The sequence below is a fragment of the Oncorhynchus mykiss genome, chromosome 14 (assembly GCF_013265735.2).
Source record: "Oncorhynchus mykiss isolate Arlee chromosome 14, USDA_OmykA_1.1, whole genome shotgun sequence".
Lineage (NCBI taxonomy): Eukaryota > Metazoa > Chordata > Actinopteri > Salmoniformes > Salmonidae > Oncorhynchus > Oncorhynchus mykiss.
The window spans coordinates 34,600,568-34,616,825 of NC_048578.1; the positions used below are offsets into that span (position 1 = coordinate 34,600,568).

At 41.8% G+C, this 16,258-nt stretch overlaps 1 protein-coding gene across 3 annotated transcripts in view; it reads right to left on the reverse strand.

The window, feature by feature from the left end:
- LOC110487787 (sideroflexin-1-like) overlaps positions 1-16,258 on the reverse strand; it is a 32,266-nt gene that overhangs the window by 13,902 nt on the left and 2,106 nt on the right. For 2 of the 3 annotated variants that reach the window (XM_036943389.1, XM_036943388.1), the window contains exons 2-5: positions 5,697-5,866; positions 4,886-5,056; positions 3,791-3,889; positions 594-669 (exon numbers count right to left, since the gene is read on the reverse strand). In XM_036943389.1, coding sequence (XP_036799284.1) covers positions 594-669; positions 3,791-3,889; positions 4,886-5,056; positions 5,697-5,866 — 516 coding nt within the window. Of the gene's footprint in view, positions 1-593; positions 670-3,790; positions 3,890-4,885; positions 5,057-5,696; positions 5,867-10,145; positions 10,271-16,258 lie in introns of those variants that run through there. The other variant, XM_036943391.1, reaches the window with a different exon arrangement.

Sequence of the window (16,258 nt, forward strand, 5' to 3'; positions counted from 1 at the left end):
ATTCATGGTTACTATGCACTTCTATTCATGGTTACTATGCACATCTATTCATGGTTACTATTCATTTCTATTCATGGTGCCTATGCACGTCTATTCATGGTGCCTATGCACGTCTATTCATGGTGCCTATGCACGTCTATTCATGGTGCCTATGCACGTCTATTCATGGTGCCTATGCACGTCTATTCATGGTGCCTATGCACGTCTATTCATGGTGCCTATGCACTTCTATTCATGGTGCCTATGCAGTTCTACTCATGGTTACTATGCACTTCTACTCATGGTTACTATGCACTTCTATTCATGGTTATTATGCATTTCTATTCATGGTGCCTATGCAGTTCTACTCATGGTTACTATGCACTTCTACTCATGGTTACTATGCACTTCTACTCATGGTTACTATGCACTTCTACTCATGGTTACTATGCACTTCTATTCATGGTTACTATGCACTTCTATTCATGATAACTATTTTGGACATGATAACCACTCATGATATGACTTGTGAGTAGCTACGTTTGATAACACTCCCATGCGATGTGGTTGATGGTAAATGAATGAATGAGAACAGGGTTTCTATGGGTTAATACCTTTGTTAGTGCATTTAGTCCTAGAGCCGTGGCTACTGCCCCTGTGGTAGCAGATACATAGGCTGTGCCAAGCTGACTGCAAATGAGAAATGCATTCAGAAATTCACATATTCATACTCATTCACATATTATCCTAACCACAAAACATGAAAAGGGGTTTAATAGGTACCAGAAACATACCAAACAAAAAACTACAGGCCAACATCAACTAAATCTACAGGCCAACATCAACTAAAACTACAGGCCAACATCAACTAAAACTACAGGCCAACATCAACTAAATCTACAGGCCAACATCAACTAAAACTACAGGCCAACATCAACTAAAACTACAGGCCAACATTAACTAAACTACAGGCCAACATCAACTAAACTAGGACAACATCAACTAAAACTACAGGCCAACATCAACTAAAACTACAGGCCAACATCAACTAAAACTACAGGCCAACATCAACTAAACTACAGGCCAACATCAACTAAAACTACAGGCCAACATCAACTAAACTACAGGCCAACATCAACTAAACTACAGGCCAACACCAACTAAAACTACAGGCCAACATCAACTAAACTACAGGCCAACATCAACTAAACTACAGGCCAACATCAACTAAAACTACAGGCCAACATCAACTAAACTACAGGCCAACATCAACTAAAACTACAGGCCAACATCAACTAAAACTACAGGCCAACATCAACTAAACTACAGGCCAACATCAACTAAAACTACAGGCCAACATCAACTAAACTACAGGCCAACATCAACTAAACTACAGGCCAACATCAACTAAACTACAGGCTAACACCAACTAAAACTACAGGCCAACATCAACTAAAACTACAGGCCAACATCAACTAAACTACAGGCCAACATCAACTAAACTACAGGCCAACATCAACTAAAACTACAGGCCAACATCAACTAAAACTACAGGCCAACATCAACTAAACTACAGGCCAACACCAACTAAAACTACAGGCCAACACCAACTAAATCTACAGGCCAACATCAACTAAACTACAGGCCAACATCAACTAAAACTACAGGCCAACATCAACTAAAACTACAGGCCAACATCAACTAAACTACAGGCCAACATCAACTAAACTACAGGCCAACATCAACTAAACTACAGGCCAACATTAACTAAAACTACAGGCCAACATCAACTAAACTACAGGCCAACACCAACTAAAACTACAGGCCAACATCAACTAAACTACAGGCCAACATCAACTAAAACTACAGGCCAACACCAACTAAAACTACAGGCCAACATCAACTAAAACTACAGGCCAACATCAACTAAACTACAGGCCAACATCAACTAAAACTACAGGCCAACATCAACTAAAACTACAGGCCAACATCAACTAAACTACAGGCCAACATCAACTAAAACTACAGGCCAACATCAACTAAACTACAGGCCAACATCAACTAAAACTACAGGCCAACATCAACTAAAACTACAGGCCAACATCAACTAAACTACAGGCCAACATCAACTAAAACTACAGGCCAACACCAACTAAAACTACAGGCCAACATCAACTAAACTACAGGCCAACATCAACTAAACTACAGGCCAACATCAACTAAACTACAGGCCAACACCAACTAAAACTACAGGCCAACATCAACTAAAACTACAGGCCGACATCAACTAAACTACAGGCCAACATCAACTAAACTACAGGCCAACATCAACTAAAACTACAGGCCAACATCAACTAAACTACAGGCCAACATCAACTAAAACTACAGGCCAACATCAACTAAAACTACAGGCCAACATCAACTAAAACTACAGGCCAACATCAACTAAACTACAGGCCAACATCAACTAAAACTACAGGCCAACATCAACTAAAACTACAGGCCAACATCAACTAAAACTACAGGCCAACATCAACTAAACTACAGGCCAACATCAACTAAACTACAGGCCAACATCAACTAAAACTACAGGCCAACATCAACTAAAACTACAGGCCAACATCAACTAAAACTACAGGCCAACATCAACTAAAACTACAGGCCAACATCAACTAAAACTACAGGCCAACATCAACTAAAACTACAGGCCAACATCAACTAAAACTACAGGCCAACATCAACTAAACTACAGGCCAACATCAACTAAAACTACAGGCCAACATCAACTAAACTACAGGCCAACATCAACTAAACTACAGGCCAACATCAACTAAAACTACAGGCCAACATCAACTAAAACTACAGGCCAACACCAACTAAACTACAGGCCAACATCAACTAAAACTACAGGCCAACACCAACTAAACTACAGGCCAACATCAACTAAAACTACAGGCCAACATCAACTAAAACTACAGGCCAACATCAACTAAACTACAGGCCAACATCAACTAAACTACAGGCCAACATCAACTAAAACTACAGGCCAACACCAACTAAAACTACAGGCCAACATCAACTAAACTACAGGCCAACATCAACTAAACTACAGGCCAACATCAACTAAAACTACAGGCCAACATCAACTAAACTACAGGCCAACATCAACTAAATCTACAGGCCAACATCAACTAAAACTACAGGCCAACATCAACTAAACTACAGGCCAACATCAACTAAAACTACAGGCCAACATCAACTAAACTACAGGCCAACATCAACTAAACTACAGGCCAACATCAACTAAAACTACAGGCCAACATCAACTAAAACTACAGGCCAACATCAACTAAAACTACAGGCCAACATCAACTAAAACTACAGGCCAACACCAACTAAACTACAGGCCAACATCAACTAAAACTACAGGCCAACACCAACTAAAACTACAGGCCAACATCAACTAAAACTACAGGCCAACATCAACTAAACTGGAATATGGCATTACGTGATTTGACATACCTGTGTATTATTTATTGAGATGCTTAGTTTTCAGATGATTTTAAAATGACTTAATTACTTTTAAGAAGCTTTTTCCTTTTCAATTATTATCAAATGTTTTGGTTGGTTGAACGCCCTCCAACTCTTTTCTAATTACTTTTAGCAATATTTAATTTTAAGAAAAGTTCTTTATTGGGGTGTGTGCACTGTTTTTTTATACTGTTCTTCTGAAGAATAATCACACATAGAAAATGTCGCTGTAAGAATATAGTAGAATAGCCCTGATATAGAAACTATAACACCAACTTACTTAACTGAGAGAGGAGCATCTCCACTCCTATTGGTGTAGTTGACTATTGCATTGAAGGACTGATTGATCCACTGCCATAAGACTACAGCTGGAGTTGTCCTGAGGAGAGAGAGAGAGAGAGAGAGAGAGAGAGAGAGAGAGAGAGGACACTTCAATTAGACTACAGCTGGAGTTGTCCTGGAGAGGACACTTCAATCAGACTACAGCTGGAGTTGTCCTGGGGGGGTGAGAGAGAGAGAGAGAGAGAGAGAGAGGACACTTAAATTAGACAGACGGGATGATGAGGAAAACATATATTGACGAGAGATAAGGCACCTAACCCTGACAAATGCGGATGTCTTTGTGTACAAAACAAGGGAGTATAGAGATATCAGAAAGAGATGGGAAACCATCAGGTAATAGCGGACATAACAGTGACAGCACACCACACAACCACTGATCTACCCATCTTCTCAATTACACTCATCTCAAAAACACTGCAACTCTGTGTTGACTGATGAGAATGAATGATGAGAAAGATACATTATTATACATCATTAGTTTAGTGTCATAATCTGACTGGTCCTCCGCTTGCTTGAACCTACCTGCTTCAGTATGAACTGCCAGTGACCCATGGCATAACCTGATATCTTTTTCTACAACATCCTGTAGTAAACCTACAATGAGATTCTTAGAACACTATCATTAATTCTAATAGAACACTATCATTCATTCTAATAGAACAGTCTTATAACACTATCATTCATTCTAATAGAACAGTCTTATAACACTATCATTCATTCTAATAGAACACTATCATTCATTCTAATAGAACAGTCTTATAACATTATCATTCATTCTAATAGAACAGTCTTATAACACTATCATTGGGCGGCAGGTAGCCTAGTGGTTCGAGCGTTGGACTAGTAACCGAAAGGTTGCCAGATTGAATCCCCGAGCTGACAAGGTAAAAATATGTCGTTCTGCCCCAGAACAGGCAGTTAACCCCCTGTTCCTAGTCCGTCATTGTAAATAAGAATTTGTTCTTAACTGACTTGCCTAGTTAAATAAAGGTTAACACACTATCATTCATAGTAATAGAACACTGCTGCTCACTTGTAGAAGGTCATCATACAGCCAGTGATGGTCATGTTCATGGGGACCTGAGCCGACATGCGGCCAATCAGGATCATCTTCTCTCCAGTGTCTGGGTGGAAGGCTGAGTCAAAGATGTACTTGGCTCTCCATAGCTCGTCCTCTGTCAGCCCGGGGGACATCACCCCTTGCCTGGGGGAGAGAGAGAGAGAGAGAGGGGGACAAGTGATTAGCTGAGCCTGTTTACTTAGAAGCAATACAAGTTTAAACAAAGCTCTGTTAGATGCACACAACCTGCATTTGATAAACACGGCCCATTGTATTCAATGTTGCATCACAGAACGCAACCATGTGTTGCCTTTCTGGTTCATCAATAGTTAATTAAGGGAAATCTGGTCCTAGATCTATGCCAATAAGCCTGGGGTCAATTCTATCAGGAGCTCTCAGCTCAGTTATGGGTTGTTTCCATACAGCAGAATCAATGAGAATTAGAAAGAACCAGGAAGAACCAGAACCAAGAAGAACTAAGGAGCACCAGGAAGAACCAGAACCAAGGAGAACTAAGGAGCACCAGGAAGAACCAGAACCAAGGAGAATTAAGGAGCACCAGGAGGAAGCAGAACCGAGGAGAACTAAGGAGCACCAGGAGGAACCAGAACCAAGGTGAACTAAGGAGCACCAGGAGGAACCAGAACCAAGGTGAACTAAGGAGCACCAGGAGGAACCAGAATCAATGAGAAATAAGGAACACCAGGAGGAACCAGAACCAAGGAGAACTAAGGAGCACTAGGAAGAACCAGAACTAAGGAGAAACATGCTCAGAATACACTACCGGTAGTCACTGATGACTTTGTGTGCATTCTCTAGTTGTTCGTTAGTAAGCAGGACGTTGCGTGGGTCGGTAACAGTGAAGAAGTGTTTGGCCCGGCCCATAAACGTCCCTTGGTCCCATCGAGGCTCCTTGATGTTTATGGAGGTGGAGATTTCTGTCGTCATGGTGATCTGAAAGGACACAACATTCATAACAAAGATTCATTATTTTGTCCTTGTATATCTACCCTGTAAACATAAATTAGTTATATTGTCCCAGGTGATTTATCTACCGGCGCGCGACCGAAATTCATAAACTAGCCAAGCTACTGTCAGAGGAGGCGAAAGTCATAAACTAGCCTAGCTACTGTCAGAGGAGGCGAAATTCATAAACTAGCCTAGCTACTGTCAGAGGATGCGAAATTCATAAACTAGCCTAGCTACTGTCAGAGGATGCGAAATTCATAAACTAGCTTAGGGGCGGCAGGTAGCCTAGTGGTTAGCGTGTAGGGGCGGCAGGTAGCCTAGTGGTTAGCGTGTAGGGGCAGCAGGTAGCCTAGTGGTTAGCGTGTAGGGGCGGCAGGTAGCCTAGTAGTTAGAGTGTAGGGGCGGCAGGTAGCCTAGTGGTTAGAGTGTAGGGGCGGCAGGTAGCCTAGTGCTTAGAGTGTAGGGGCGGCAGGTAGCCTAGTGGTTAGAGTGTAGGGGCGGCAGGTAGCCTAGTGGTTAGAGTGTAGGGGCGGCAGGTAGCCTAGTGGTTAGAGTGTAGGGGCGGCAGGTAGCCTAGTTGTTAGAGTGTAGGGGTGGCAAGTAGCCTAGTGGTTAGAGTGTAGGGGCGGCAGGTAGCCTAGAAGTTAGAGTGTTGGACTAGTACCTGAAAGGTTGCCAGATTGAATCCCCGAGCTGACTAGGTAAACACATCTTCAAATCAAATCAAATCTGTTCTTCTGCCCCTGAACAAGGCAGTTAACCCACTGTTCCTAGGCCGTTATTATAAATAAGAATTTGTTTTTAACTGACTTGCCTAGTTAAATAAAGGTCAAATAAAAAAAATTGAGTTTATCAAACTTTGATTTGTTTTCAAATTCTTTGTGGATCTGTGTAATCTGAGGGAAATATGTGTCTCTAATATGGTCATACATTGGGCAGGAGGTTAGGAAGTGCAACTCAGTTTCTACCTAATTTTGTGGGCAGTGCGCACATAGGCTTCCTTCTCGAGAGCCATGTCTGCCTAGGGCGGTCTTTCTCAATAGCAAGGCTATGCTCACTGAGTCTGTACATAGTCAAAGATTTCCTTAAGTTTGGGTCAGTCACAGTGGTCAGGTATTCTGCCACTGTGTACTCTCCGTTTAGGGCCAAATAGCATTCTAGTTTGCTCTGTTTTTTTGTAAATTCTTTCCAATGTGCCAAGAAATTATCTTTTTGTTTTCTCATGATTTAGTTGGGTCTGATTGTGCTGCTGTCCTGGGGCTCTGTGGGGTCTGTTTGTGTTTGTGAACAGAGCCCTAGGACCAGCTTGCTTAGGGGACTCTTCTCCAGGTTCATCTCTGTGTAGGGGATGGCTTTGTTATGGAAGGTTTGGGAATCACTTCCTTTTAGGTGGTTGTAGAATTTAAAGTATCTTTTCTGGATTTTGATAATTAGTGGGTATCGGCCTAATTCTGCTCTGCATGCATTATTTGGTGTTTTACGCTGTCCACAGCAAAAATAATCTCCCATAGCCTAGGCAACACCTTGTCTAGCAGTAAACACATAGGCCTACGTTTAGTGTGAAAGAACAGAAAGGTTTTGGAGAAAATCCCTTTAATTTGAGAACTTCTGCACTAAGCCAAACTACTGCATGTTTATTTTCCTATCAAATGGATTTTATGTTTGTTTTTTTAATCACAAAGGGGAAAAATAATCAAGACATTCCCGAGATACAATGTAACCCAGTCTGAACTAGATTCTATTAACCCATTGTTACAATGTAACCCAGTCTGAACTAGATTCTATTAACCCGTTGTTACAATGTAACCCAGTCTGAACTAGATTATATTAACCCGTTGTTACAATGTAACCCAGTCTGGACTAGATTCTATTAACCCGTTGTTACAATGTAACCCAGTCTGGACTAGATTATATTAACCCGTTGTTACAATGTAACCCAGTCTGGACTAGATTCTATTAACCCGTTGTTACAATGTAACCCAGTCTGAACTAGATTATATTAACCCGTTGTTACAATGTAACCCAGTCTGGACTAGATTCTATTAACCCGTTGTTACAATGTAACCCAGTCTGGACTAGATTATATTAACCCGTTGTTACAATGTAACCCAGTCTGGACTAGATTCTATTAACCCGTTGTTACAATGTAACCCAGTCTGGACTAGATTATATTAACCCGTTGTTACAATGTAACCCAGTCTGGACTAGATTCTATTAACCCGTTGTTACAATGTAACCCAGTCTGAACTGGATTCTATTAACCCGTTGTTACAATGTAACCCAGTCTGAACTAGATTCTATTAACCCGTTGTTACAATGTAACCCAGTCTGGACTAGATTATATTAACCCGTTGTTACAATGTAACCCAGTCTGGACTAGATTATATTAACCCGTTGTTACAATGTAACCCAGTCTGAACTAGATTCTATTAACCCGTTGTTACAATGTAACCCAGTCTGGACTAGATTCTATTAACCCGTTGTTACAATGTAACCCAGTCTGGACTAGATTCTATTAACCCGTTGTTACAATGTAACCCAGTCTGGACTAGATTCTATTAACCCGTTGTTACAATGTAACCCAGTCTGAACTAGATTCTATTAACCCGTTGTTACAATGTAACCCAGTCTGGACTAGATTATATTAACCCGTTGTTACAATGTAGCCCAGTCTGAACTAGATTCTATTAACCCGTTGTTACAATGTAACCCAGTCTGGACTAGATTATATTAACCCGTTGTTACAATGTAACCCAGTCTGAACTAGATTCTATTAACCCGTTGTTACAATGTAACCCAGTCTGGACTAGATTATATTAACCCGTTGTTACAATGTAACCCAGTCTGAACTAGATTCTATTAACCCGTTGTTACAATGTAACCCAGTCTGGACTAGATTCTATTAACCCGTTGTTACAATGTAACCCAGTCTGAACTGGATTCTATTAACCCGTTGTTACAATGTATCCAGTGTTGTATCCATCCAGTTCCAGCTTGCTGCAGATGTAACAGGGGACATTTTGAAACGCATGTCTCTGTCTGTAACCCGTTATGTGAGAAACTGCAAAGGTATTTGTGTAGCTCATGCACGGGTCTACTACTGGATGATGAAATTGCACCAAAGATGGCTGCAGGAGTAACGATAAAACACAGGTATTCCATAGACTCTGGCTGGCGGCTGTAGAATGTCTATGAGAGGCGCTACTGTATCTTTAAATTCAATTAAGGTTCACGGGGTTCTCACGAGATAGCTCAATTCAATGGATACAGGCCATAACTCAATGCATAAACACGACTGATGGGTGCCTCCTTATGGTGGTCTCACACACACACACACATCAGTCTGTAGCAAATATGTCTTATTGGTTACTCACAAACAACAACAGTTGTTATAAATCTGTCTTCTTCTGACAAAATGTCAATCAGTCAGACAGCCGGTGTGTCAAATCCAATACAACAATAGTCTGAAGCCCTAATACAAAGGCAGCATTGATTTGATGATATTTGTTATCTCGTTCTAAAATTGAACTTTGACAATGGGCGGTTTGTCTTACGCCTGCTACGTTAGGTTAGGTGGCATTTGGGCTAAAAACCTCTGTTCCAGCCCCACGTTTAACCAATCACTGGCCTCAATGGCTACATATTAAGCTATATAGGCTACGTTGTAACGTATTTCTTAGGCTACAATGGGAGTTCGCATAGCATAGCCTAATCACACAACTGCATAACATTGTGCAAAAACCAGCCAGCTCTGGTTTGAGTGAGGGTCAGTAAAAATATAGCCAACAATATTTATCATAATTTCGTCAAATGAACCGACCGTGCAAATGGATCCGGACGCACAATCCTACTATTGGCTTGATCAGATAAATTGATCCACGCGATGCAGACCAGCTTGATCTGGAGCAAATCGCTGCATGTAGATCGTTCGATCTGGATAAATCAAATCAAATTTTATTTGTCACATGCGCCGAATACAACAGGTGTAGGTAGACCTTACAGTGAAAGGCTTACTTACAAGCCCCTAACCAACAATGCAGTTTAAAAAATGATACCAAGTCAACGTCCAACATGTTGCAAACATGTAAACGCCCAAAGAAATGTAATATGTCCGCTAATAGCCTATTATCCCAAGCATCTGTTTCAGGCCAGCTGTGCGTCCCTGTTTCAACTAAAGCCCTAATTAACTGCCAGCCACAACCCCTCCCTCAAAAAAAAGTGCTATGAAATCCAACATGTGTTATAAAGGTATCCAGACACTTACTGCACTAAGCTCCGATCCTTGTCTGGCACGGTCACAGCAGTCCGCCGCCAGAGATGTCCCTGAATAGCTAGCTCAACGAAGCTAATTGGACATGTATGCAGCGGAAACTCAGCACCAACAGGCGCAGCAGTAGGGCCGGAGTTCCTTTCACAATAAATGTCCAACACGAAATCAATGCAAATAAACAGGACAAAATATCAATATCTGGATTTTTACAGGAGTCCAAATCATATAAATGTTAAATATTCTTGCTCCATACCCAAAAATGTTCATGGCCATGTTTATCATAATTTAAAAGTCAATTATAGTTCATTGTTTTTTTCTCAGAGAAGGACTTTTATTTGCAAATATTTTTAGGGTAGTCGTTAGTGTTTGGTTATGTGTGCTAACTTCACCTTACTATTTTTTTGCGGAACAGATAGATAATTGATGACAATAGCATGTACTTAACAAGGCAAGTCAGTTAAGAACACATTCTTATTTACAATGACGGCCTACCCCGGACGACGCTGGGCCAATTGTGCGCAGCCCTATGGGACTCCCAATCAAGGACGGATGTGATACAGCCTGGAATCGAACCTGGGACTGTAGTGACCACTCTTGCACTGAGATGCAGTGCCTTAGACCGCTCCACTCGGGAGCCCCAATACAACTTTGAAAGATATCAGCTTTTTTCCCCTTTGTATTGTCTAGTTCTGGGCCTATAAGCTTCCGTTAAAGAATATCAGGAAGCAGAATAACTGCATTATGCGCATCATCAGTAGACTCCCTATATATTTGAAGCAATATAAACGTCCACTCCATTCAAGACGGGGGCTTGCTCCTTCGTAGAAGAGGAAACATTACAAAGCCAACAAAAAGCGTTTAGACAAGCAGCCCAATTCTGATATTTTCCCACAAAATGGTCATTTTACCAAGCACGTCAGATCTTTTCACATCAGGTCTTTTCAAGAGCTGATCTGATTAGTCAAAATACCAATTAGTAATAAAAAAAAAGATCAGAATTGGGCTGCCTGTCTAAACGCCGCCTTCTATGGCCCTTAACGGTCTGATATGGTTTGATGGAGCTGGTTTTCTAATAGTCAGCTCTTTTAACACAAACCTAATGGATTGAACTGTTGTAAATCAGTTGTAGGCTGCTGTACACTGGGCCTTTGATTTTTACCAAATACAAATTAAATGGAACCATAGAGAAACATTAACTAACATATTTTCAATCATATGTAAAATTCACTCTAATAAACCTATCCAAATTTTAACTTATCCTCGCAATCTTTGCAGCCTTTCATATCATAGGCCTATCTAACTAGAGGCTGGACTAGTGAACGTGATAGGGTAGTAGTAGGAGGTAACTAGCCCCCTTAAGAACAATGTCTATTTGCTGACACAAAAAAGGAACATTTGGAAAGAAAATTGGTAGTGGAAAAAGGTCATGCTTAGACGAATAAACTATAAAAGGAAATCATTTTATTTGTTATTTAATGAAAAATTGTTTTTTAGAAAAGGTGCGTTTTTTTAAGTACCAGGGTAATCCCAGCAGTCTTTAAAATTACACTCAGGAGCAAAAGATGTTCAATAGTTGTTTTTAATAATAAACTAAAAATATTACTTAGAATATAGTAGTGAAATGGATTATAAATAAGAACATTAGATAAGATTGGAGTATAACAATATCTTAACTAACTTAATATCAAATAACAATATCTTAACTAATTAATTCAGCGTAACATTGATGTGGCAACTCTCTTATGCTCTGCTATTGCACGATTCTAATTTGTACATACAGTGGGGCAAAAAAGTATTTAGTCAGCCACCAATTGTGCAAGTTCTCCCACTTAAAAATAGGAGAGAGGCCTGTAATTTTCATCATAGGTACACTTCAACTATGACAGACAAAATTAGAAAAAAAATCCAGAAAATCACATTGTAGGATTTTTTATGAATTTATTTGCAAATTATGGTGGAAAATAAGTATTTGGTCACCTAGAAAACAAGCTAAATTTCTGACTCTCACAGACCTGTAACTTATTCTTTAAGAGGCTCCTCTGTCCTCCACTCGTTACCTGCATTAATGGCACCTGTTTGAACTTGTTATCAGTATAAAAAAAGACACCTGTCCACAACCTCAAACAGTCACACTCCAAACTCCACTATGGCCAAGACCAAAGAGCTGTCAAAGGACACCAGAAACAAAATTGTAGACCTGCACCAGGCTGGGAAGACTGAATCTGCAATAGGTAAGCAGCTTGGTTTGAAGAAATCAACTGTGGGAACAATTATTAGGAAATGGAAGACATACAAGACCACTGATAATCTCCCTCGATCTGGGGCTCCACGCAAGATCTCACCCCGTGAGGTCAAAATGATCACAAGATCCCAGAACCACACGGGGGGACCTAGTGAATGACCTGCAGAGAGCTGGGACCAAAGTAACAAAGCCTACCATCAGTAACACACTACGCCGCTAGGGATTCAAATCCTGCAGTGCCAGACGTGTCCCCCTGCTTAAGCCAGTACATGTCCAGGCCCGTCTGAAGTTTGCTAGAGAGCATTTGGATGATCCAGAAGAAGATTGGGAGAATGTTATATGGTCAGATGAAACCAAAATATAACTTTTTGGTAAAAACTCAACTCGTCGTGTTTGGAGGACAAAGAATGCTGAGTTGCATCCAAAGAACACCATACCTACTGTGAAGCATGGGGGTGGAAACATCATGCTTTGGGGCTGTTTTTCTGCAAAGGGACCAGGACGACTGATCCGTGTAAAGGAAAGAATTAATGTGGCCATGTATCGTGAGATTTTGAGAGAAAACCTCCTTCCATCAGCAAGGGCATTGAAGATGAAACGTGGCTGGGTCTTTCAGCATGACAATGATCCCAAACACACCGCCCGGGCAACGAAGGAGTGGCTTCGTAAGAAGTATTTCAAGGTCCTGGAGTGGCCTAGCCAGTCTCCAGATCTCAACCCCATAGAAAATCTTTGGAGGGAGTTGAAAGTCTGTGTTGCCCAGCAACAGCCCCAAAACATCACTGCTCTAGAGGAGATCTGCATGGAGGAATGGGCCAAAATACCAGCAACAGTGTGTGAAAAAACCTTGTGAAGACTTACAGAAAATGTTTGACCTCTGTCATTGCCAACAAATGGTATATAACAAAGTATTGAGATAAACTTTTGTTATTTCTTTTGTTCATTCTTTTGTTCATTGAACTTTTGTTCATTCCTTTTCCTGTCATTTATTGAACACGTATTTGACAGAGATACTTCACATCCATCATCATTTCCCAAGATGGCATAGCAGTTCAGACGTATTTTTGTCCTCGTCCTGTCGTGTATATAAATATATAGATATATATAACTTTTTTTCACATACATTTTTAATTTTCCAAAAACTCATCTTCAGAACACTCTCCTGCAATCCGCTTCACCAATTTATATTTATATAAAAAAGTATTATTTACCTCAGATCTGTAATCCCCCGAGAGGCTAGCCAGAAATTAGCCAGAAGCTAGCCGGGAGCTAGCCAGAAGCTGGTCCAGAAGCTACTCTGAAGCTGGTTCAGAAGCTAGTTAGCTTATTTACTGGCTAATCGTTAGTACTCAGCTAACCACGGTTTGTGGTCATCGGCTGTCCTTTGGCTCGAGAATCTATCGCCAGTTTTGTACGGCGCGGTGCAGCGCAGCGCGGCTCGGAACGGAACATACCGGATTTCGGCCGCTGGCTCTGGACATCCATACCTGGATCTCACAGCTAGCTAGCTGCTATCCGTGTGACTATCGGCTTTCGTCGATTCCGGAGCTAACATCAATTGTTCCGGAGCTAGCCAGCTGAAGAGTTCCATCAATCACTCCTGGGCTGCAGTCACCTATCCGGACCCGTTTTGCTGCCTACGCGGAGCCCCACCGGGCCTTCACAGTTGGACTGCCGACGTTGTCTACCCAAGGGAATTGTCCGGCTGGCTTCTCCGGCGCAACGTTGCCTGGGCGCCCATCTGCGGCCTGCTAGCCGCTGGCTATCTTATCGGCTGCTATCTGAATAGACAATCGGACAATTTTTATTTTATTTATTTATTTATTTTTCTTCTTGGGCCTCTATAACTATATCTATTGTTTTTATTTTTGTTGTTGTTGTGTGATTTGGATTAATCCCCTCTACCACACGGAAACCCACTAATCTACTGACGGAACGCAAGAGTTGGCTAATAACAGACCTCCATTCTATGCTAGCTTGCTCCTATGCTAGCTTGCTACCGATTTAGCTGTCTAAATCGCCGTGACCCCCAACCAACCTCTCCACTCACTGGACCCTTTTGATCACTCGACTGAGCATGCCTCTCCTTAATGTCAATATGCCTTGTCCATTGCTGTTCTGGTTAGTGTTTATTGGCTTATTTCACTGTAGAGCCTCTAGTCCTGCTCATTATACCTTATCCAACCTATTAGTTCCACCACCCACACATGCAATGACATCTCCTGGTTTCAATGATGTTTCTAGAGACAATATCTCTCTCAATACCTAGGTTTACCTCCACTGTATTCACATCCTACCTTACCTTTGTCTGTACATTATACCTTGATGCTATTTTATCGCCCCCAGAAACCTCCTTTTACTCTCTGTTCCAGACGTTCTAAACGACCAATTCTTATTGCTTTTAGCCGCACCCTTATTCTACTCCTACTCTGTTCCTCTGGCGATGTAGAGGTGAATCCAGGCCCTGCAGTGCCTAGCTCCACTCCTATTCCCCAGGCGCTCTCTTTTGACGACTTCTGTAACCGTAATAGCCTTGGTTTCATGCATGTTAACGTTAGAAGCCTCCTGCCTAAGTTTGTTCTATTCACTGCTTTAGCACACTCTGCCAACCCGGATGTTCTAGCTGTGTCTGAATCCTGGCTTAGGAAGACCACCAAAAATTCAGACATTTTAATTCCAAACTACAACATTTTCAGACAAGATAGAACTGCCAAAGGGGGCGGTGTTGCAATCTACTGCAAAGATAGCCTGCAGAGTTCTGTCCTACTATCCAGGTCTGTACCCAAACAATTTGAACTTCTACTTTTAAAAATCCACCTCTCTAAAAACAAGTCTCTCACCGTTGCCGCCTGCTATAGACCACCCTCTGCCCCCAGCTGTGCTCTGGACACCATATGTGAACTGATTGCCCCCCATCTATCTTCAGAGCTTGTGCTGCTAGGCGACCTAAACTGGAACATGCTTAACACCCCAGCCATCCTACAATCTAAACTTGATGCCCTCAACCTCACACAAATTATCAATGAACCTACCAGGTACCTCCCCAAAGCCTTAAACACGGGCACCCTCATAGATATCATCCTAACCAACTTGCCCTCTAAATACACCTCTGCTGTTTTCAACCAAGATCTCAGCGATCACTGCCTCATTGCCTGCATCCGTAATGGGTCAGCGGTCAAACGACCTCCACTCATCACTGTAAAACGCTCCCTGAAACACTTCAGCGAGCAGGCCTTTCTAATCGACCTGGCCGGGGTATCCTGGAAGGATATTGATCTCATCCCGTCAGTAGAGGATGCCTGGATATTTTTTAAAAATGCCTTCCTAACCATCTTAAATAAACATGCCCCATTCAAGAAATTTAGAACCAGGAACAGATATAGCCCTTGGTTCTCCCCAGACCTGACTGCCCTTAACCAACACAAAAACATCCTATGGCGTTCTGCATTAGCATCGAACAGCCCCCGTGATATGCAGCTGTTCAGGGAAGCTAGAAACCATTATACACAGGCAGTTAGAAAAGCCAAGGCTAGCTTTTTCAAGCAGAAATTTGCTTCCTGCAACACTAACTCAAAAAAGTTCTGGGACACTGTAAAGTCCATGGAGAATAAGAACACCTACTCCCAGCTGCCCACTGCACTGAAGATAGGAAACACTGTCAACACTGATAAATCCACCATAATTGAGAATTTCAATAAGCATTTTTCTACGGCTGGCCATGCTTTCCACCTGGCTACTCCTACCCCGGTCAACAGCACTGCACCCCCCACAACAACTCGCCCAAGCCTTCCCCATTTCTCCTTCTCCCAAATCTGCTCAGCTGATGTTCTGAATGAGCTGCAAAATCTGAATCCCTACAAATCAG